Raw genomic sequence first — 19,775 nt, 5'->3', positions numbered from 1 at the left:
ACTGAGCGTTTACCCTGTATCTTGCCTACTCGTTTAACCTTGGACTGTTTATCGTACTCTGATCTGTCTCTGCCTGCCCTGACTTGGATTGTTCTACTACTGTGATTGTCTGCTGCCTGCCTCAACCTCCTGCCGTCCCACGTTCTGTCTCAGCCAAGCCTCCGCTATTGTATCTACTGGTGATTGACCCTGTCTTGTCTGTGTACGCAATAAACGCTGCAAATGGATCCAGACTCTGCTGGTGATTCGCAATAGAAGACTTTGCCACACAGTGATCCATCAGCACTCAGGCAATTATCCACTGAGCTATCTGCGCAGGCCACACAGCTCGCCATGCATCACCACCAACTAAACCGGCTTACCTCACTCACCGAGGAGTTAGTGAAGGCGCTGCAAGGCCTTCAAATAACGCCAACCACGGCTGCAGCCGCTCCAGCCCTGGCGCCTCATTACACCACGCCACCCCTAACATCACCCACATCCCCAGTGAGCCCACGACTAGCTTTCCCAGAGAAATTCGAAGGAGACCCTGCAAGATGCAAAGGGTTCTTGCTTCAGTGTTCGCTCTTTGTTAATCAACAGCCCTCGCTGTACCCCACAGACTCTAGCCGCATTGCCTTTGTGTGTTCATTGCTCACCGGGAGGGCACTGGATTGGGCTACCGCTGTTTGGGGAATGGACGGCTCTTCAAATTCCCACCTTCACAACATTTCTCCAACACTTCCGCGAAGTCTTTGAACATCCTGCGGAGGGGAAAAGTGCAGGAGACCAACTGTTAACACTTTCGCAAGACTGGCAGCTGAGTACGCCCTGTCCTTTCGCACCCTTGCTGCCCAGACAGGTTGGATCGAGGACACATTAAGACTCCTGTTTCGGAGGGGACTGAATTCGGAGCTCCAGTCAGAGTTGGCTTGCCTGGATGAGAGGAAGGTCAGGGCAGTTCTGGAATGGCCGCTTCCCCAGACAGTCAAGGATTTACAACGCTTCCTGGGGTTCGCAAACTTCTACAGGCGATTTATCAGGAACTTCAGTTTGATCGCCGCTTCTTTGACCGTCATGACTAAGCGATATAAACGTCACCCCACTAAATTTACCTGGTCTTCGGAATCACAACAGGCATTCGATGAACTAAGGACTCGGTTTACTTCAGCACCTATCCTCCGACATCCTGATCCAGAATGCCCATTCGTTGTCGAGGTCGACGCCTCTAACACTGGGGTAGGTGTGATACTTTCCCAACGTCACGGATCACCAGCAAAGATGTACCCTTGCGCCTTCTTCTCACACAAGCTAACCACCGCCGAACGGAATTACGACGTGGGCAACCGTGAACTTCTGGCCATGAAATTAGCATTAGAGGAATGGCGCCACTGGCTGGAGGGAGCCTCACACCCATTTGTAGTCCTCACCGATCACAAGAACCTCGAATACCTACGCTCGGCCAAACGATTGAACCCCAGACAGGCAAGGTGGGTGTTATTCTTCACTAGATTTCAGTTTACTGTATCATACAGACCCGGCACCAAGAATATCAAGGCCGACACTCTCTCTCGTCAAACGGAGGAGTACCTCTGCGCACCCAGTTCGCGCAGACAGGACACGTCATCAGCGCGTTCACGCACGCTGTGCAGACAGAGCGAGAATGGCTGACAAACGTCAACAACCCTATGTTCCTTCCTGGTATTGTAGTACTTTTACTAACTGTAACTATAAAGCTTTCTCACCGGTGAATGACACATGATGTAGCCCAGCGCGGTTCCCAATTCCAGTCCTCGCCCCTGCTCTGCATATTTTGCATGTATCGCTTAGTTAACACACCGATTCAGATAACCAGCTCATTAGAAGTGAGCTACGTGCATGAACTGTGTTCCGATCGATATGATCCCTACATAGTGTTCATTGCTCCCTACTCCCTGAGCGGGGGAAATCCGTTGAAGTTTACTTGACTTCGGAACATGGGCTGGAATTGGGAACCGCTGATGTAGCCTTGTAGTAATGTTGTCTCTGGTATTCTGGTCTGTGAGCCTATATGCGTTCAGGGGGCGTGGCTTTGGACGGCGATTGCAGGGAGGGTGGGACGTTCGCTTTCAGTGCTATCAGGCTAAAGTTATCATTTTCCAAGATCTCCTACTGCACCTTTAACTTCTTTTGGACTGATGCATGCAACACCCGCTGAGTGCCATTAAACAGCTTGAAAGATCAAAGACAACTTTTAATATAACTCCGACTGGAATCGTCTGAAAGAAGAAAGTTATATACACATATTACTTGAGGGTGAGTAATTTATGGGCTAATTTTCATTTTTGGGTGAACTAACCCACATTTACCTAATAGTGTGATTTTTTTTGTAAAGACTGGTCAGAAAAACAGAATCAGCACACAAACATTTCAGAAATCCTATCCAGTTGCATAAACTGCTTAGACTGGTCTTAAAAAGTTAGTCATGTAATTTTTTTTCTAATTGTCATAACTTTTAAAATCAGTTAGGTAGACTGATCTAATTTGAATTGAAAAGTAAGACTAGTTACCCCTTGGCTAACTGCTATAGTTGGTCAAAATAGTTCTTAAGACACAGTCTTAACATAGTGGCTATGTTTATGCAACTGGCCCCTGGTTTTAAGGGGTCATGCTATTTTAAAGATCATTATTTGGTGTAACAGAATATGTTGACATGCTTTAATGTAAAAAAAAAACCACATTCTTTTTCAAATACTGTACATTATTGTAGGTCCTCTATGCCCCGCCTCTCTCAAACACGCCGTTTTCAACAAAGCCCCCTCCTTTGACAAGCGCAGTCTGCTCTGATTGGCCAGCTGACCCAGTGCATTGTGATTGGCCGAACACCACAAACACACGTCGCAAATGTAACTCCCCTTACCATAATCGCTTCAGCTTTCAAAGTAAATATCAAGACAGTTAATAATGTCGTTAGTTTTACCATCAGTTCAAGCCCGAAAGGGCAACAGAGTTGCGTGACAGACACAGTGATGATGCAGTACACAAGCCGCGGTTAAGACGGCTGACGTGCTATGATTTCTGACAGACAGTTCACTCTCCTGTGATGTGACCCTGTTCCCCTCACACACACATACACATGACAAGTTACTCTGCACTGTGCAAAACTCCGCATTTGAACAGTCAACAGCAAATACTTAAACTAATAACAAAACATACTTGCAGTCGCTGATTCAGAAACACCAGATTATCATAGCAGTCAGAATTGACCCTTTCTTTTTTTTTTAGAAATAGCCTTTGTGCACAGCCAGCCTTGTACTCTTCTAGGTTCAAGAAACTGTCGTCCATAAAATGCGTTGCACAAATTCGAACATCTGGGTTGTGCTGTTCTGTTGTAAATAAATCTTAACCAATGATTCCTAATTGCATCTACTTCCGGAAGGCCAAATAAAGTGCTTTTGCTTTCGCACTGAAACACACAGCGTCTCCCTGACATGGCTGCATCAACACTACTGCTGTTCCTGAAACCACGCCTTCTTTCTTTGCGTGCACATTTGGGCGGCATTATGCTAATATTTCCACATAGTGACGTAGATATGTGGGGGCGTGTTAGAACCAGCCGTTTGAGGTAGGCGAGGTTGACTTAACTTTTTTTTTATAAAGAATATCTCTTTGGATTTGAGACTTTAGTCTTTGCAACTTTACAGATCTTCTTTATGCACCAAAAAAAAAGAAAGGAAAGGAAAACTTGAAATCGCATCATATGACCCCTTTAAATTGCCTTGCACTTCGTCCACTTAATGACTTTGGGGAGTGTGGAAATTTATAACCAGGAAATATTTCTTCTTTTTTTTTTAGCCATCCACTGTTGCATAAACATCTTAGTTTCTGATCCTCAATCCTGAACACAATCCTTGTTAATTGTTTATGAATTTAATTTTTAATTTCATATTTTATTTTATTTTGTCCAAGAGTCCGAATTTTATTAAACTGTATTTTATCAAACTGAATTGTTATAAATAAAAGTGTATTATTGCAAAGGTCATGCTGAATTTTTCATTCAAATGATTTTTACAAGCAAAACATTTAAATCACAGATGTTCAACGTTTTGGAAACTCTAGAATCTTTTAATACTGGTTTTCAATGATGAGGGCATTTTAGTAGACACATGCAGCCAATAGCGCAATGCTAGAGAATTGTGGGCACTTTAGCGCATGACAGGCTAGGAACATTCCTGAGGCGGAACTTATTACGATGGATCAGAAACAAGAGTCTGTTGACGAGGTTGCACAGTTAGGAATAGGAAGTGTGCAAAACAATGCAAATCTAGCCAACATCTGTTGGATTTCTGCTGTCAATGCATTTGATTTCGTTTTGATAGTGCAGTTAAAATAGAGACAGCGACTCAAAATGTTTGCAGGGTTACCGGAGCTGGGAATATCCAATGGAGAAGATCTTAAAGAAACGCTGACTAACTGTACGGATCCCCTGAAAGCCATCGACCAGTTTCAGGTTAGCGCTTAATACACTTGGATATGTGTCTCTTTCTCTAAATTGAAACAGTCACAGTCTTCAAATGACTTGCATTAAGAATTTCGCTCGCATGCAGCAGTCATCTTCATTGATTATAATGGGAGGGATCTAACGTTAGTTTCTTGCAGTGGGACTTGTCATATGACAGCCTATGACCAGACGATAAACTAACTAATATCTATTATGTTACTAGTACTGATTTTAATTACTAGTAAGTAATCCAATATTCTCTTTTCTAGTGTCTAATTGTATCTTTACTGATTACTAAGACTAAGGAATAAGTACTAATACCCTTGTGAAGTGCAGTTCCAATCTTAAACGTATATAAAAAATAAACTGTACTTGCAGATAATATTGATGAAATAAAAGGCCATTTAATTGTACTTGCTGTACACCTTACTAACTCAATTTCTTAACACATTTAAGTATACTTTTAAAAATTGTTTTGTAATGTCAAATTAAAAGTTTTACTTTAAAGTATGTTTTAAATGTTTCTTAATAATCTTGTCATGCTTTAAAGGAGTACACTTAAGTTGATGTGTTGTCTAACATGTAACATTGTCTGCACATAATTAACTGTAGTGTGTTATTTGGTTGTATATTTAAAGTTAATAATATTAACTTAATCTATTTTAAATGTGCTAAATTGCAACTTCATGACAAGTGCATAGTTTCCACAGAAATGAAAGTATTTGAAATGCTATTTGGTACATTTGACAGTGCACTTAAACTGTATTTCACAGACAGTTATTAGGAAATTTCATTAAAAAAAATATATATATTTATATACACCGAAGTGCTACTTCATTCGGTAAAAAAAATCAGTCTTCAGTTCAACTAATTGCAGTTTCATTGCAATTAAGTGTCTAAAAACATCCATGTATATTCTTTTAAAGTATGTTATTTCCATAAATAGTACTTTTTTTTTTTGGTATGGGTACTGTATGGTAAAGTGTACATTGAGTTTGAGACTGGTAACAATGAATAACTTATTTGTTGCTTCTGGGATAGTAACTAGCATCAAAATAATAAGTAATAGTATTGTAATATATCAGAATTGACTAGGTAGACTACTGTAACTACTAATCTACTAATTATCTACTAATCTACTATTAATAAGTAGTAACATTTAATGAATAGTTACTAGTAAAATTGAAACCGATACTAGTTACTATTTGGTTCCTTAGTAATAAAAAATAAGTACTAGTAACAATTGATGATCTATAAAAAAAATATGCTAGTTTGTTTTGCGTATAATAAAAATCATGTTGTGCTTTATCTTGCTGTGTTTTTATTATAACTGTATTGTCATTCACAGATGGAAAATGGCATATTGTTGCCAACCCTACAGTCCGCATTGCCTTTCCTGGACCTTCACGGGACTCCACGGCTGGAGTTTCATCAGTCAGTCTTTGATGAACTTCGAGAAAAGCTGATGGAGCGTGTTGCCACCATTGCAGAGGGCAAGGATGAGGACAGGTGAATGGAGAGTTTGATTTCGAACCATTTTTTAAATCATACTAATACATCCCTTAAATTCACACAGATACATAAAGCTGGAAGAACTTCTTGAGAAAAGCTTCCCATTGGTGAAGATGCCATCCATACAGCCCATTGTCATGCAAGTGCTGAAACATCTGCCGAAGGTTTGAATGTGTTCTCTGCAATGACCTATTACTATGGTGCTTAGGTGTCCGATATATTTCAAACCTTATTTTGCAGATCATTTCAGCCTTAGGTGTGCGATCTATTTTGTTAATTTTTGTGAAGTTTATAATTATAGTTATTATAACAGTGCATTTAGTATAACAGTGACAGTCTGTTTGGACTCTCATGCAGGTACCTGAGAAGAAGCTGAAGCAGGTGATGGCTGATAAAGAGCTGTACAAAGTCTGCGCAGTGGAGGTGAAACGGCAGATTTGGCAAGACAATCAGGCTCTTTTCGGGGACGAGGTGTCTCCTCTATTGAAACAGTATATTGTGGAGAAGGAAGCAGCTCTTTTCAGCAGTGACCTCTCCGTCCTTCACAACTTTTTCAGTCCTTCACCCAAAACACGGCGACAGGGTGAAGTAAGTGCCAGGTGTTTTTTTTCTTAGAATTAGTCAGTGTATTAATACATTGAGGTATTTAGTTATAACTGTTAGCTGCCCAATTAGATACGCTATCTATATTATAGTATGTTTATATTAAAGCATAATGGGCCAATCTAAATTTGACCGTCCAAACTCGGTCCTGGAGGGCCGGTGTCCATAAGAGTTTAGCTCCAACCACAATTAAACACACCTGAACCAGATAATCAAGCTCTCACTAGGCATACTAGAAACTTAAAGGCAGGTGTGTTGAGTTTGGGCACCCCTGGTTTAGAGCATTAATCTTATCATTCAATTTGAGAACTGTCATTATTAATGTAATGTTTCTTTTTATGAAATTCTAAAACATTAAAACCATTATTAAAGGGGTCCTATTATGCTTTTTCACTTTTTCAACTTTAGTTAGTCTGTAATGTTGCTGTTTGAGCATAAAAAAGATCTGCAAAGTTACAAAGCTCAAAGTCCACTACTTAAAATGTGTTTTTCGAGCAACCTAGTATGAGAGCCTGTTCTAGTACATCCCCCAAAACAAAATCAAGACTTTGTAAAAGAGCATAATAGGACCTCTTTAAACCATTCCAAAAAAATCTTCACATTTTCTAACAATACATGCATACCTAAAAAATTAAAAAATTAAGACATTTTAAGATGAATTTTGAATGTGAATAGCGTGTTCATGTAATGTTGTATCAATGTTAACATTAATCATATGTTCCTCTAATTATAACGTTCTAATGTTAGTTATGTAATGTAAATGTAATGTTGTGTCAATGGTATTGTAAGGTTGCTTTAATGTTATTCCTATTTATTCTTTTTTTAATTTTTTTTCATAAAATACTGAAATACTTTTGACAAACTTGGATTTTGGTGATTTATGTTGCAGTGGAACAACAAACAACTTTTTTTTTTTTTTTTTTTTTTTTTTGTTCATGTAATGTTGTATCAATGTTAACATTAATCATATGTTCCTCTAATTATAACGTTCTAATGTTAGTTATGTAATGTAAATGTAATGTTGTGTCAATGGTATTGTAAGGTTGCTTTAATGTTATTCCTATTTATTCTTTTTTTAATTTTTTTTCATAAAATACTGAAATACTTTTGACAAACTTGGATTTTGGTGATTTATGTTGCAGTGGAACAACAAACAACTTTTTTTTTTTTTTTTTTCTTTTCTTTCTGTCAGGTGGTGTTGAAGCTGACTCAAATGATTGGAAAGAATGTGAAGCTCTATGATATGGTACTACAGTTCCTGCGGACGCTATTCCTGCGCACACGGAACGTACACTACTGCACCTTGCGAGCCGAGCTGCTCATGTCCCTTCATGACCTCGACATCAGCGAAATCTGTTCAGTCGACCCCTGTCACAAGGTGTGGAACCAGTTTCCTGTCTGTTCTAGCCAACACACATTTTCAACTGCAACTTCATGATTATTGAGCACCATTTGAAGGGGCCTTCCATTTTTCATGTTTGTACAAAATGACCTAAATAACTGTTACAAAAAGGTACAGGAACTGAACACTTTCTGGAAGTCAGACTTTGAAGCCATTTTTTGATCGTTTAGAAATTAAAACAATTAAAAGCTGTTTGAAACTATTGCAGTGTGTGATCATGTACCATTAGGGCGACCACTTTCAAACCGATTCAAAAAGATGCAAAACATGTATCTTTGCTCTCATCCTTTTGCAGTTTTCTTGGTGTTTGGATGCCTGCATCAGGGAAAAGTTTGTGGATGCTAAACGGGCTAGAGAGTTACAAGGCTTCCTGGATGGGGTGAAGAAAGGGCAGGAGCAAGTGTTAGGGTACAAGATTCACATATCCATACAGACAGGAGGCATCATAGCATACAATAAACCCATAAAACTTAAAAAATGTAACACTCTCTGTCTCTGTTTTTCACAGTGACCTGTCTATGATCCTATGTGACCCATTTGCCTGTAACACACTAGTGTTGAGTACCGTGAGGAACCTTCAAGAGCTATTGAGCCAGGACGCCCTGCCCAGAGTAAGAACTCCAGCTCATAGTTGCTTTTAGATTATAGTAGACATCTTTTGCGTTGTTGTTGTTAACTAAAACTATTAAAAGTAGTTTTTGATAATTTAAATAAAGCTGAAATTAAGTAACATATAAATATGTGACCCTGCACCACAAAACCAGTCTTAAGTCGCTGGGGTATATTTTTAGCAATAGCCAAAAACATTGTATCGGTCAAAATTATCGATTTTTCTTTTATGCTAAAAATCATTAGGATGTTCCATGAAGATATTTTGTAAATTTAAATTTTGTAAATGATCAACTTAATTTTTATTAGTATTATGCATTGCTAAGAACTTCATTTGGACAACTTTAAAAGCGATTTTCTCCATATTTAGATTTTTTTTTTTTGCACCCTCAGATTCCAGATTTTCAAATAGTTGTATCTCGGCCAAATATTGTCCTATCCTAACAAACCATACATCAAGCTTATTTATTCAGCTTTCAGATGATGTATAAATCTCAATTTAAAAAAATGGACCCTTATGACTGGTTTTGTGGTCCAGGGTCACATATTAGATGAAAACCTTAAACTTGTTTAAAATTAGTAATGTTTTATTGGCAGCTAACCAAAATAATTGTAAGTGCTAAAATTGCTAAAACCGAAAAAAATTTATATTTTAAGTGTTATTTATTTATTTATTCTTATCTTTTATAACATATTACAATAAATTAATTAATTTACTTATTTTCTACATTGCCTGGAGTTTGTTTAATTTGAGAGTTCAAATTGTAAACTGTATAAATTCAATACAGATGTTATACAAAACTGAAATAAAAGTAAATTAAATCTAAATAGAAATAAAAAAAATAATAAAGCATATAACAACTTTACTAAATATCAATACATACTATAATAGTATGACACTGCTGTCCTATTCATGCTATGAAATCGCTGTGTTCATGTACAGGACAGCCCTGACCTTCTCCTCCTGCTGCGGATGCTTTCTCTTGGCCAGGGTGCCTGGGATATGATTGACAGCCAGGTTTTTAAAGAGCCCCGAATGGTCAGATTAACTCTTAGCATTCTTCAATACACCATAATCTAACATTTGAAATGGGTTTGAACAATTGCTCAAGGCTGGTCTTGTTCACCATCAGGATTTGGAGGTGGTAACACGCTTTCTGCCTGCCATGATGTCAATAGTGGTGGATGACTACACATTCACTGTGGAGCTGAAACTGCCGAGTGAAGAGAAAAGCTCTCTCACGTACCCCACCACCCTGCCTGAATCCTTCTCTAGGTATTTATATATTTATATTAATTATATTTATTATATATATAGTATATATATATACTCCTTGCATTAGGTATGCTCCTCAGCTCAATATATTCAACAAACGCTCACTTTTCTAAAATGGATGGTGTTTCTGTCTTGTCTAGGTATGTACAGGAAAACAGGGTGGCGTGTGAGATCGGTCTTTATTATGTGCTTCATATCGCTAAGCAGAGGAATAAAAATGCTTTACAGCGGCTTCTGCCTGCACTGGGTGAGACTCCTGTCAGATATTTTGGATTAATGGAGCCACAAGTCAAAGCCTCACAGAGACTGATCACTTTGTGTGTGTGTGTGTGTGTGTGTGTGTGTGTGTGTGTTTGTGCAGTTGATACCTATAATGACATGGCATTCGGAGACATCTTTCTTCATCTTCTCACTGGCCATCTGACTCTGCTCTCTGACGAATTTGGATCAGAGGAGTTCTGTACTGCTGTCTTTGATAACTTCCTCCTCACATCTTTCTCTAGGTCTGTATTATATATATTTTTTAATTGCATCAAATAGTGCAAATTCTTCAGTGCTGGAGAGAAAATATTAATTAGTAGGATAAAAATCAAGGTTAATAGAGCGGCTCAGTTCACCACAGTTCTATGTTTTTTGCTCTCATTTTTTGCAGTAAGGAGAATGTTCACAGACACTGTCTTCGCTTATTGAATCATCTCCATCAGAAGGTACTAGCGTCCTACATGGAGACCTTAATGAAGACGCTTGAACCACCAAAACAGGTATTTAAAGAAACCGACTGAATGTGAATTTGCTAAAACAACGTCTAAATAGCTGTAGCTACTAATGTTAATGCAACAATGTCTGTCCACTTTTTCAGTGGCCTTAGTTCTGGGAAATATTTTTCCCATTCATTTTTACCATAGGGATTATAAAAAGAAATACATAAGACATGGACCAAACCAACCAGATATGAGCAGACTGAAAACATTACAAACTTTGATCATATATAGAAAATTATAGAAAAAAATATATATATTAAGTTTATTGCAAAGTATGCATATCATTCATACAAATATATTTATATAAAAATATTTTAATAGTTTTGAGAGCATAGGGAAACTGACATCATTTGCAGTGGCTGGTTCATTTGGCGCAATTTGTTTGTCACGATTCTCTGATTGGTAGAGAGTTCTTAGCAGAATCATGGGTAATGTCGTTTTTCACCAGGAATTCTGCAGCTGAACACATATCTAAAAAAAATAAGTGGAAATAATGGAGGTTGATAGTTTTTCAGCAGAAACCTATACCATTAATTAACCATCATTCAGTATCACAGTAGTGACTGTTTAAGTCATTTCACTTTGATGAAAGATTACCAAAAACATTTTTTCCCCTTTCAAACAACATGCAGTGAGGACTCATTCATAAGAAATGGAGTCAGGTTTGTTTTAATGTTGAATTGAAAGGTCGCTAGATGGCACCTCATCCACTTCTGTTCAAAGATGATAAAAGTATTCTCTGTTCCTCTCTGTACTGTTTCTCTTATACTGACTTTTCATAAAGTAACCAAATTTGAATTGATGTTATTACAGAGCAGCGAGTCAATGAAGGAACTTTACACCCTGTTGAAGGAGAAGCTCGAAGCTTCTAAGAAAAGCCCCCCGGAACCAGAGGAAGCCCCTTCTCTGGATCTCGGCCTTCACCCTGTCGCTGTGCCCTCCACCCCCACAACCCCTCTTTGAGGGAGACTGGGTGCCACAGCCTCTAGAGAGCATCAACAGCAATCATGTTCACATGGGCATAGACAACAACTCTGATGCCATAGAGACTAACCTGAACGTGTGTAAAATGGAACCGTGCTGGTTATGAGTTGATGTGTTTCTTCTTTTTTAAAATGTTTTTTTAAAGGTCATTTTAAAAGCCTTTTCCAATGTGCAATTTTGTTGGCTCAGCTCTTTTTCCATTTATATGCTTCTTTTAAGAAAATGTAGACTTGTTTCATTGTTGAATGACTTCAAATATAGTGTCTTATGTACAGCATTTCATGGTTGAATGTGTTTTGCTTTGAATTGTGTCAGTGACAAGCTCTAGTGTAAATAAAATAATGGGTTAGAAAGTTTACAGTCTTCGATTTTGGAGTGTTTAGATGCATTAAACTTAACTGATTAGATTTTTATTTTTTTTGCCCAATACTATGTCCAAGCTAGACATTGCTACAAGACACAACACACTCAATCGCAAAACACTGCCATTCAGAAGATTGGCGGCCTCTCTTTCTGCAAGCAAACTGCTGTCTGACACCTGCAACTAAATGGATAAGTACAAAGTATTATTATTATCATTACTAAAAATGATGATTAAAAAAAACATTTAACAATATGCAAAATACATACTCAGTAACCAGAGGCGGACAGTAACTAAGTACATTTACTTGAGTATTGCACTTAAGTACACTTTTTGAGTATCTAATTTTTTCTGGGAACTTATGACTTATTAACTTCACTACATTTGAAAGACAAATATTGTACTTTTCACTCTGCTACATTTCTATCAAGGTCCTCGAAGTAGAAAGTCGTTACTATGTAGCAGCTTTGAAAGTCAGTGGGTGATTTTTTTCTTCTTCTCTAAAACATGACTTTCTTTTTTTCAGACAGTTTATCAGTAATCACTCTTGTAGGGATACATGAAGTCATTTCCCAGCATTTTTTTGAACACTGACCAGTTGCAAATGTAATATTTATTTACAACAATTCAATAAGAAGTTAATATGTGGTATATATTAGACACAATATTGTCTGATTTTGCTAAATTGTGTAAGTGAAAATATTACCTATAAAGCCACAGAAGAACTGTTGTGCGTCTCCCAATAAAACACAAGGTGTTGGACTTGAAGCAGCACTGCACAGACCGTTTTGTGTGTGACATCAAAGTACAGCGAGAGCGATTAGAAAGCATTATTAAAAATTTTGTTTTGATGTCAAGTAAGCCTTGCTGTTTTGCTTTTTTGTTAAAGCAGTGTTGCTGTTGTAAAGTTATACAGCTACAGTTGTGTTGTTGGGTTTAAAGCAGGTTTGATTGAACTGTTGTGCATCTTCTAATAAAACACACTAGGTGTTGGACTTGAAGCAGCACTGCACAGACCGTTTTGTGTGTGACATCAAAGTACAGCGAGAGCGATTAGAAAGCATTATTAAAAATTTTGTTTTGATGTCAAGTAAGCCTTGCTGTTTTGCTTTTTTGTTAAAGCAGTGTTGCTGTTGTAAAGTTATACAGCTACAGTTGTGTTGCTGGGTTTGACTCTGTATTTACAGGATTTCACTGTCCACTCTGTTCAAATGTGGATGAATGGCTACACATAGATGTGTGCACACACACTGTCAGAGCTGTGTGAGATCACTACCATCCTGCTTTTGTGGGGGTGGGAAGGGGTGTTACATTTTTTGTTTTACATTCTAAAAGCTCTTTATTCCAAAGATACTACAAGCTAGTAGGTGTAATGTATTCTAAGTTGCTTCAGAAGTATTGCAAGTATTACGTACAACAATAAAACTGCATTGACATAAAAAATTAAATTTACTTCTGGTACTTAAGTACTTTTAAAAGCAAGTACTGCTGTACTTTTACTTAAGTAAAAATCTGTCTTTACAACTTTTACTTGTAATGGAGTAATATTTGACCAGCAGTATCTGTACTTTCACTCAAGTAATGGAGTTGAGTACTTTGTCCGCCTCTGTCAGTAACTGATACAATCTTTGTCATGTAATACAATTTTTTACATAGAAAGATAAAGGAAATATGTAATATTAAAAAGTGATTTCCTGGCCTGGAAGTGTCATGAATATTTGTACAGTTTTTAAAAATTATAGAAAAAGTCATGGGAAATTTCTACAGTTGAGTTAAGCTTGGCGCTTACAAACCTAACCATTTTTTTAAATGCATATTTTAAACCTGGCTTCATCCAATGTTTAGATTCTGTTTTATGCAAGTAAGAGTATTTTAAATTAGATAATGATTTGCATATTTAGACATAACATTATTATTTTTTGTTAACTATTAGTTTTTTTTTCCTCTATTGGCATATATTTTGGATTTTGCCAGTCATCACCTGGTGGAAATTGTTATGGTGTATGGTGTTTCCCTATAGGAAATAAAATAACCGCAACAATATTTAAAATCTTGCCCACACTGCTAAAAGTGTTTATCTCATAAAAGCACTGGTTAAAATAAATAGGAATTGCAAAAATATATATGCCCACTTTTGAAACCGAGAAGACACCAAGCGCCCACAGAGATGATGAACTCTTGCTCTTTTTACTTCAGTTAAAAAAGCCTGTTTTACTGTCTATGCAGCGGTTGTTGTGACATATCTGTTCCCATCCCAAGCAATCACTCTTCATTAGAAGAGCATTTAGGTCACATATTTGAACAGAAGCTCTTAATTATTTTATGTCACAATGTTTATTTGCATTACATTCTTAAATTTCAGATTTATAAGCGTTTTAAAATAAATGAACATCACAGATTTTCAATATGGTCTCAGGCATTTAAACGTATGAAAATGTAAAAGCTTGTTAATTTTGTAAGTAGTTCCTGTGTTACCATCTAGTTTGCAAGTCTCAGATGTCCTGGTAGTTCAGTCTACTCGTCCCTGTTCTGTCAGTTCGGACAACATCATACTTGCCTTGCAGCACCAAGGCTGCCTCATTTAATTATTTGTCAAATGTTACAGCTGCTCAAGTCGTGTTCCATGGACTCTTTCTGCAAAATATTTTCATACGCTGACAACATTTTCTCTTCTGACACCTGACCTAAATGTCAACATTTTCCCCGCTACTCTGTTAAAAAATGTGGCCCAAGCTTGATGGATTTCACTGGGAGCCTCGGGTTGTTTCTTCCAAACAGGGCTGTGTTTGACAGACATTGGGGAAGGTCCAGTCGCTTCCGGATGTAGTTGTTAGCAGCCTTTGAGTCAATCTTCTGGACTGCTGATGAGGTGATGCCACAGTCTGAGGGGCTACATCAGGTGATGGTACAAGGTGAATTGGTAACACCAGACTTTGAGTTTGCCGGGTAGCAAGCTTCGGTCAATCTTTTTCAGACCATCAGAGAGCTGTGAGGTAATGCAGACAGCTATGTGCTTTTTGGGCACATCTACTGTAAAAAGCCTTCCCAAACTTCTCACTGGTTGATCTATCAGGCGTGGGATTTCCTCGCCATCCACTAAGAATGAGATGTTGTCCCTCCTGACTCCTTTCTGGATCGAGAGACTACGTGACTTGGCTGGCTTTATCTTCATCCTGGCTCAGGCAGTTAATTGCCACAGTTGGCAACTAACTGTTTACTATGTAATTAGTTGTGCATGGCATTAGTGCTTTTTTTGTGGGCATTCAAGCCATCCCCAGACTTTTATGACTTTTCACTTGATTTGTGGGTGGCATGTAGCAAGCATCCCATCCTTAGCCGTTATAAAGAAATACTTGATTTAAAAAAAGTGCAAAGAACTTACCATCTAAATCAGACAAAGTGTGTATTTGATTATCTTTAAATAGTTATGAAACTGTTACATAAGAAACGAATCATCACTGTTGACTTGATGAGCTATGCAGAAAGCATATAGTGTCAGAAACGAGACCGGGATCCAATAGCAGGTGAACACAAAATCCAAGTTTATTGAAACTGTGATAACAAAAGGTAAATAAGTCAGCCGGATAGCAAAACCCCAGCAAAAAGTCAGTTCTGATCAGCGTGGAGGTTAGGCCAGCCGCAGTCGAGCCCGCGGGGAAGAGAGAGGGCGAACCGGCAATAGAATGCCACCGCTGAATTCCAGGGGTTGTCTCGAGCATGGGCAGAGAGGAATAGGACGAAACTGCCGTGGAGAGACAGGCCTATGAGTAGCGAGAGCCAAGGACGGGAGCCGACCAGAGTTCTAGAGAGGCAGCAGGGTAGAAAGAGGAGGGTGACAAACACAGGAACGCCAGACCGACTAGACTAGAAAAAATAAAATAAAAAAACGAGTCAGACAAACACAGCATGGACAGAGACGATCTAAGCTGCTGCACAACATGTTACGGACTGACACAAGATAGCATTCAAGAGGGCCAGATAAAGGAAAGAATAATGAGGACAAAACAAGGTGCAGGTGAGAAGGGAGAATTAGCTAACAGGGATAACGAGAGGGGCGGGGTGAACACCAGGATGACAGCAGAGCACATGGCAAGCCGTCAAAACAAAAGGCCATGTGCTCCATGATAACAAAGCCCAAGTAGACCCCACCGAAATCGTGACATATAGGCCTAATGCATTAATTTGCATCCTTATTTTCAGTTCTGAACTTCCACGTTCTCAAATGATCTAACTATAGGCCTACATTATCTTTTATCTTTCAATTTTACTGTAGCCAAATACAAAATAATGCAACTCCTTAGCATCCTCTGAACAAGTTACGCTTTTGCAGTTCAAGTTTGTGTGCACCTACATTGCAAACTTTATCCCACCTACATTAGAGATAGCATCAAACACCTTGGTCCCTGAGATCAAAAGGAAATATGTTTTAAATGTTCACAGGAAGTCTTCAATGGCCATATATAATGCCTTACAGAAGTCTTGAGAATTATTGTTTCCATCAAGCTATCATTCAGGCTTTTCTCGGATGGACTCAAAGGTAAAAAAAAATTTGGTTATGTATTCTTTTCAAATGTATTATTTATATAGGCTATAGCCTATTTCAAAATGTTACTATGTGAAGGTTTGGTGAATAAGTGACAAACACAGATATTCATTTTGTTTGGCAACAGTTATCTATTGTGGAGCTATCCATAAATGTTAATATTCAAAGCATCTGTTTACCTCAGATGACCTTTAAATCCGGTAAATTAAATATTATGAAGATCTGTATCTTCTATATTCTTTCTGTACCTGTATCTTAAGGTGTTTTCACACTTGAGTCCTCTTTATAAAACACATTTATAGTTCTATTTGGTGCAAAAGGCCATGAATTCAGATGGAATGATTCCACTCGATGAACAATGAATATGTCTGAAATGGAATTGATAAAAAGAACTATAATAAGGATTGTAAAATAAAATGATAAAATATCAGCAACTACATGCCACTGGGGGCGTATGCCCCAATTCTGAGAGAGTCATATAGGGTCGAACTATTATTTTCTTAAAAACAATAACATTATTTGTTGCCATACAAACCTAAATAAATTAGTGTGTGCAGACTTTAGTTGAAATTTTGACACATAAACAAAGCGACACAAAAATTTTTTATGTCCAACATAAAATAAATTAACAGATCGCTAGATAACTGTCACCGTTATGTTCCTGTCATGTCTGTTATTTCTCATTCGTTTCTGTAGTTACTGATTAACTACCCAGATAGCACACATATGTCTGCAAGATGTCTGTTAAAGATCGCTTCATCTGAAAAGCATCTTCTGTGTATAAACATCTGATAGACGTCTCTAAGATGTCCGTTTTACATACATTCTAAAACATAAACATCTTAAAGTCATCTTCTAAACGTCTAATTGACATCTAATAGGAAACGTCCTATAGTCATATTGCAGATGAGCAAACACTCTAAAAAAATGTCTTGCAGACGTCAAATACACTCTTAAAAATAAAGGTGATTCACGATGCCATAGAAGAACCTTTTTGTCTAAATGGTTCCATAAAGAACCTTTAACATCTGAAGAACCTTTCTGTTTCACAAAAGGTTCTTTGTGGCGAAAGAAGGTTCTTCAGATTACAAAAAGGTAAGAAAGAGATGGTTCTTTAAAGAACCTCTGACTGAATGGTTCTTTGTGGAACCAAAAATGGTTCTTCTATGGCATCGCTGTGAAGAACCTTTTGAAGCACCTTTATTTTTAAGAGTGTAGACGTCTCTGTGATGAATACGTGCTATCAAGGTAGTTATTCCTAGTGCAGCTGTTCCTGTTTAGTTCCCTCATTTACTATGTGTATACTGTATATACTTCCTATTCGGTTCTGTCCTTTGTTGGTTTTTGTCTTGTGTAATGTGTTGTTGAAGTCCTGCGTTCTCAGTAAAGTGTTAATCATTGTTTACATTCCTTATTCCGCAACTATGTGTTACAGAATAACCGACCACACTAAAACAAGGAAAAATATGGACTGGCCATCACCAGGGTTTGAAAATTTGTGAAAAGTACGATATTTGTATTTCAAATGTAGTGAAGTTAAAGTCATATGTTTCTAGAAAAAATAATACTCAAGTACAGATACTCAAAGTGTACTTAAGTACAGTAATCAAGTAAATGTAGGTCTACTTCATCACTGTCCACCTCTGTATACTCCCTATTGGGCTCTGTTCTTTGTTGGTTATTGTCTTGTGTAATGTGGTGTTCAACTTCTCAGTAAAGTCTATATTGAAGTGTTAATCATTGTTTACATTCCTTATTCCACAACTAGGTGTTACAATGCAAATCTAAAAACAAAAGTTTTGGCTCAACAACAACTACAAAAACTTCAGTCAACAAACTACGCTGAGTTAGAGGAACTTAATAATTGGTAAAATAAACCCACATTTTTGTGTTGATTACTCAAAAAATGTGAAAGTTGTTCTAACTAATTTCAACATAATTCAACACACTGCCTAATTTTCAAAGTTATCAATAAAAGTTCATTAAGTAAAAAATTAAAAATTAAAACCAGTAAACAGAAATGTTGGTTTAAATTACAGACAATATTAAGTTAATGTAATTATCAATATGTCAACAGAACTCATCAAAATAATGTTGCTTAAATAAATAAATGCAACTTAAAAGGTTTAATTAAATCAATACATTTGATTTTTGTTTTACTTGCAACCATGCATTAATTTGTAAAGTTGTGGTGAAAAAAATCCAAGGCATCTTATCCACACTTTTAATTCATTATATTTCTTCAATGTAACCATGATTTGTAATAAACTGTTAATAATGCTATTAACTGTGCTAATTTGCTAACTTTCCTGGTGGGACTGCTTAATGTCTTCAGCCTGTGGGTGTTCACATGCAGGACACCAGAATGTACGTCCAGCACTGTTCTTCAGTTTCATCTAGCTGTCAGTGATATTATTGTGATAGTATTATATGTCCTATGGGACCGTTTATAGCAGTATATTATTACACTGCTAACTGGATTTTTGGGAAAGCTCTCTGTTGGCTTAAAATAGCTTTAATAACCATTCACATTTACAGCAGTATTCTGTCTCTGCCCCTCATTAGCATTCACCTATATATATATATATATATATATATATATATATATATATATATATATATATATATATATATATTCAAACAGACTTCAAAAACCTTTTAAATAATTTTTTGCTTTTAGACATTTAGAGAGTCTGTCTACTCCATTACAGTGTCTTTGTTCCTTCCTGAACCTATGTCCTAAGATTATTTCTCTTTCTCTTTCAGATTTTTTCTCTGCTCAAAATCCTTCTTCTCTCTTCCATTTTTTTTTTGTGAGAGAGAAAAAAGATTTTTGGAGAGAAAAAAAACAGAGAAAGAGAGAGGGGAAAAAAATCTTAGGATTTAGGCGCATACTTATGATAATCTATCATATTATTTTTTACCCCCCAACTTGAAATTGCATTTTTCACATTGTGGATCAGGGCTTCTGTTTATTCAGTTCATCTATTTGCAATATTTAAAATCTGACCAACAAAGCACTCTTTTTTTCTACACAGTGCCATTCTTCTAAGATGAAGCATTCATCGATATGTGTCCGTGGTTCACTTCAACCGCTCCTCGTTGATAAAAAGGAAGATATTTGTGAAGAAGCTGTGAGCTGGGATTTGGTGTTTTCTGATAATTGGCATTTTCTGTGGATGGCTGCTTCCTGTAACCACTGAAGAAAGTCATGGTGTAGCATCTGGACCAATCAAACACACAATATATATTTTGTTAGCTATAT

The 19,775-nt window shown here is 37.2% G+C and overlaps 1 protein-coding gene and 1 pseudogene across 1 annotated transcript; both read left to right on the top strand.

The window, feature by feature from the left end:
* The first annotated feature begins 4,226 nt into the window (after window positions 1-4,226).
* LOC107587325 (negative elongation factor B-like) lies at window positions 4,227-11,962 on the top strand. Its single transcript, XM_016275048.1, has 13 exons — window positions 4,227-4,468; window positions 5,808-5,968; window positions 6,036-6,135; window positions 6,329-6,559; window positions 7,767-7,952; window positions 8,272-8,384; window positions 8,485-8,587; window positions 9,529-9,624; window positions 9,719-9,861; window positions 10,002-10,108; window positions 10,223-10,364; window positions 10,514-10,622; window positions 11,436-11,962. The coding sequence occupies exons 1-13, from the start codon at window positions 4,367-4,369 to the stop codon at window positions 11,583-11,585; spliced, it is 1,743 nt and encodes a 580-aa protein (XP_016130534.1). The 5' UTR covers window positions 4,227-4,366; the 3' UTR covers window positions 11,586-11,962.
* A 6,851-nt stretch (window positions 11,963-18,813) lies between these two features.
* The window catches only part of LOC107587429 (P2Y purinoceptor 4-like), a 1,714-nt pseudogene continuing 752 nt past the window's right edge, over window positions 18,814-19,775 (top strand).

The sequence above is a fragment of the Sinocyclocheilus grahami genome, unplaced genomic scaffold, assembly GCF_001515645.1.
Source record: "Sinocyclocheilus grahami isolate Dianchi unplaced genomic scaffold, SAMN03320097.WGS_v1.1 scaffold92.1, whole genome shotgun sequence".
NCBI lineage: Eukaryota > Metazoa > Chordata > Actinopteri > Cypriniformes > Cyprinidae > Sinocyclocheilus > Sinocyclocheilus grahami.
Note: the sequence above shows the minus strand (reverse complement) of the source record. Positions and strands in the feature narration are given on the sequence as shown.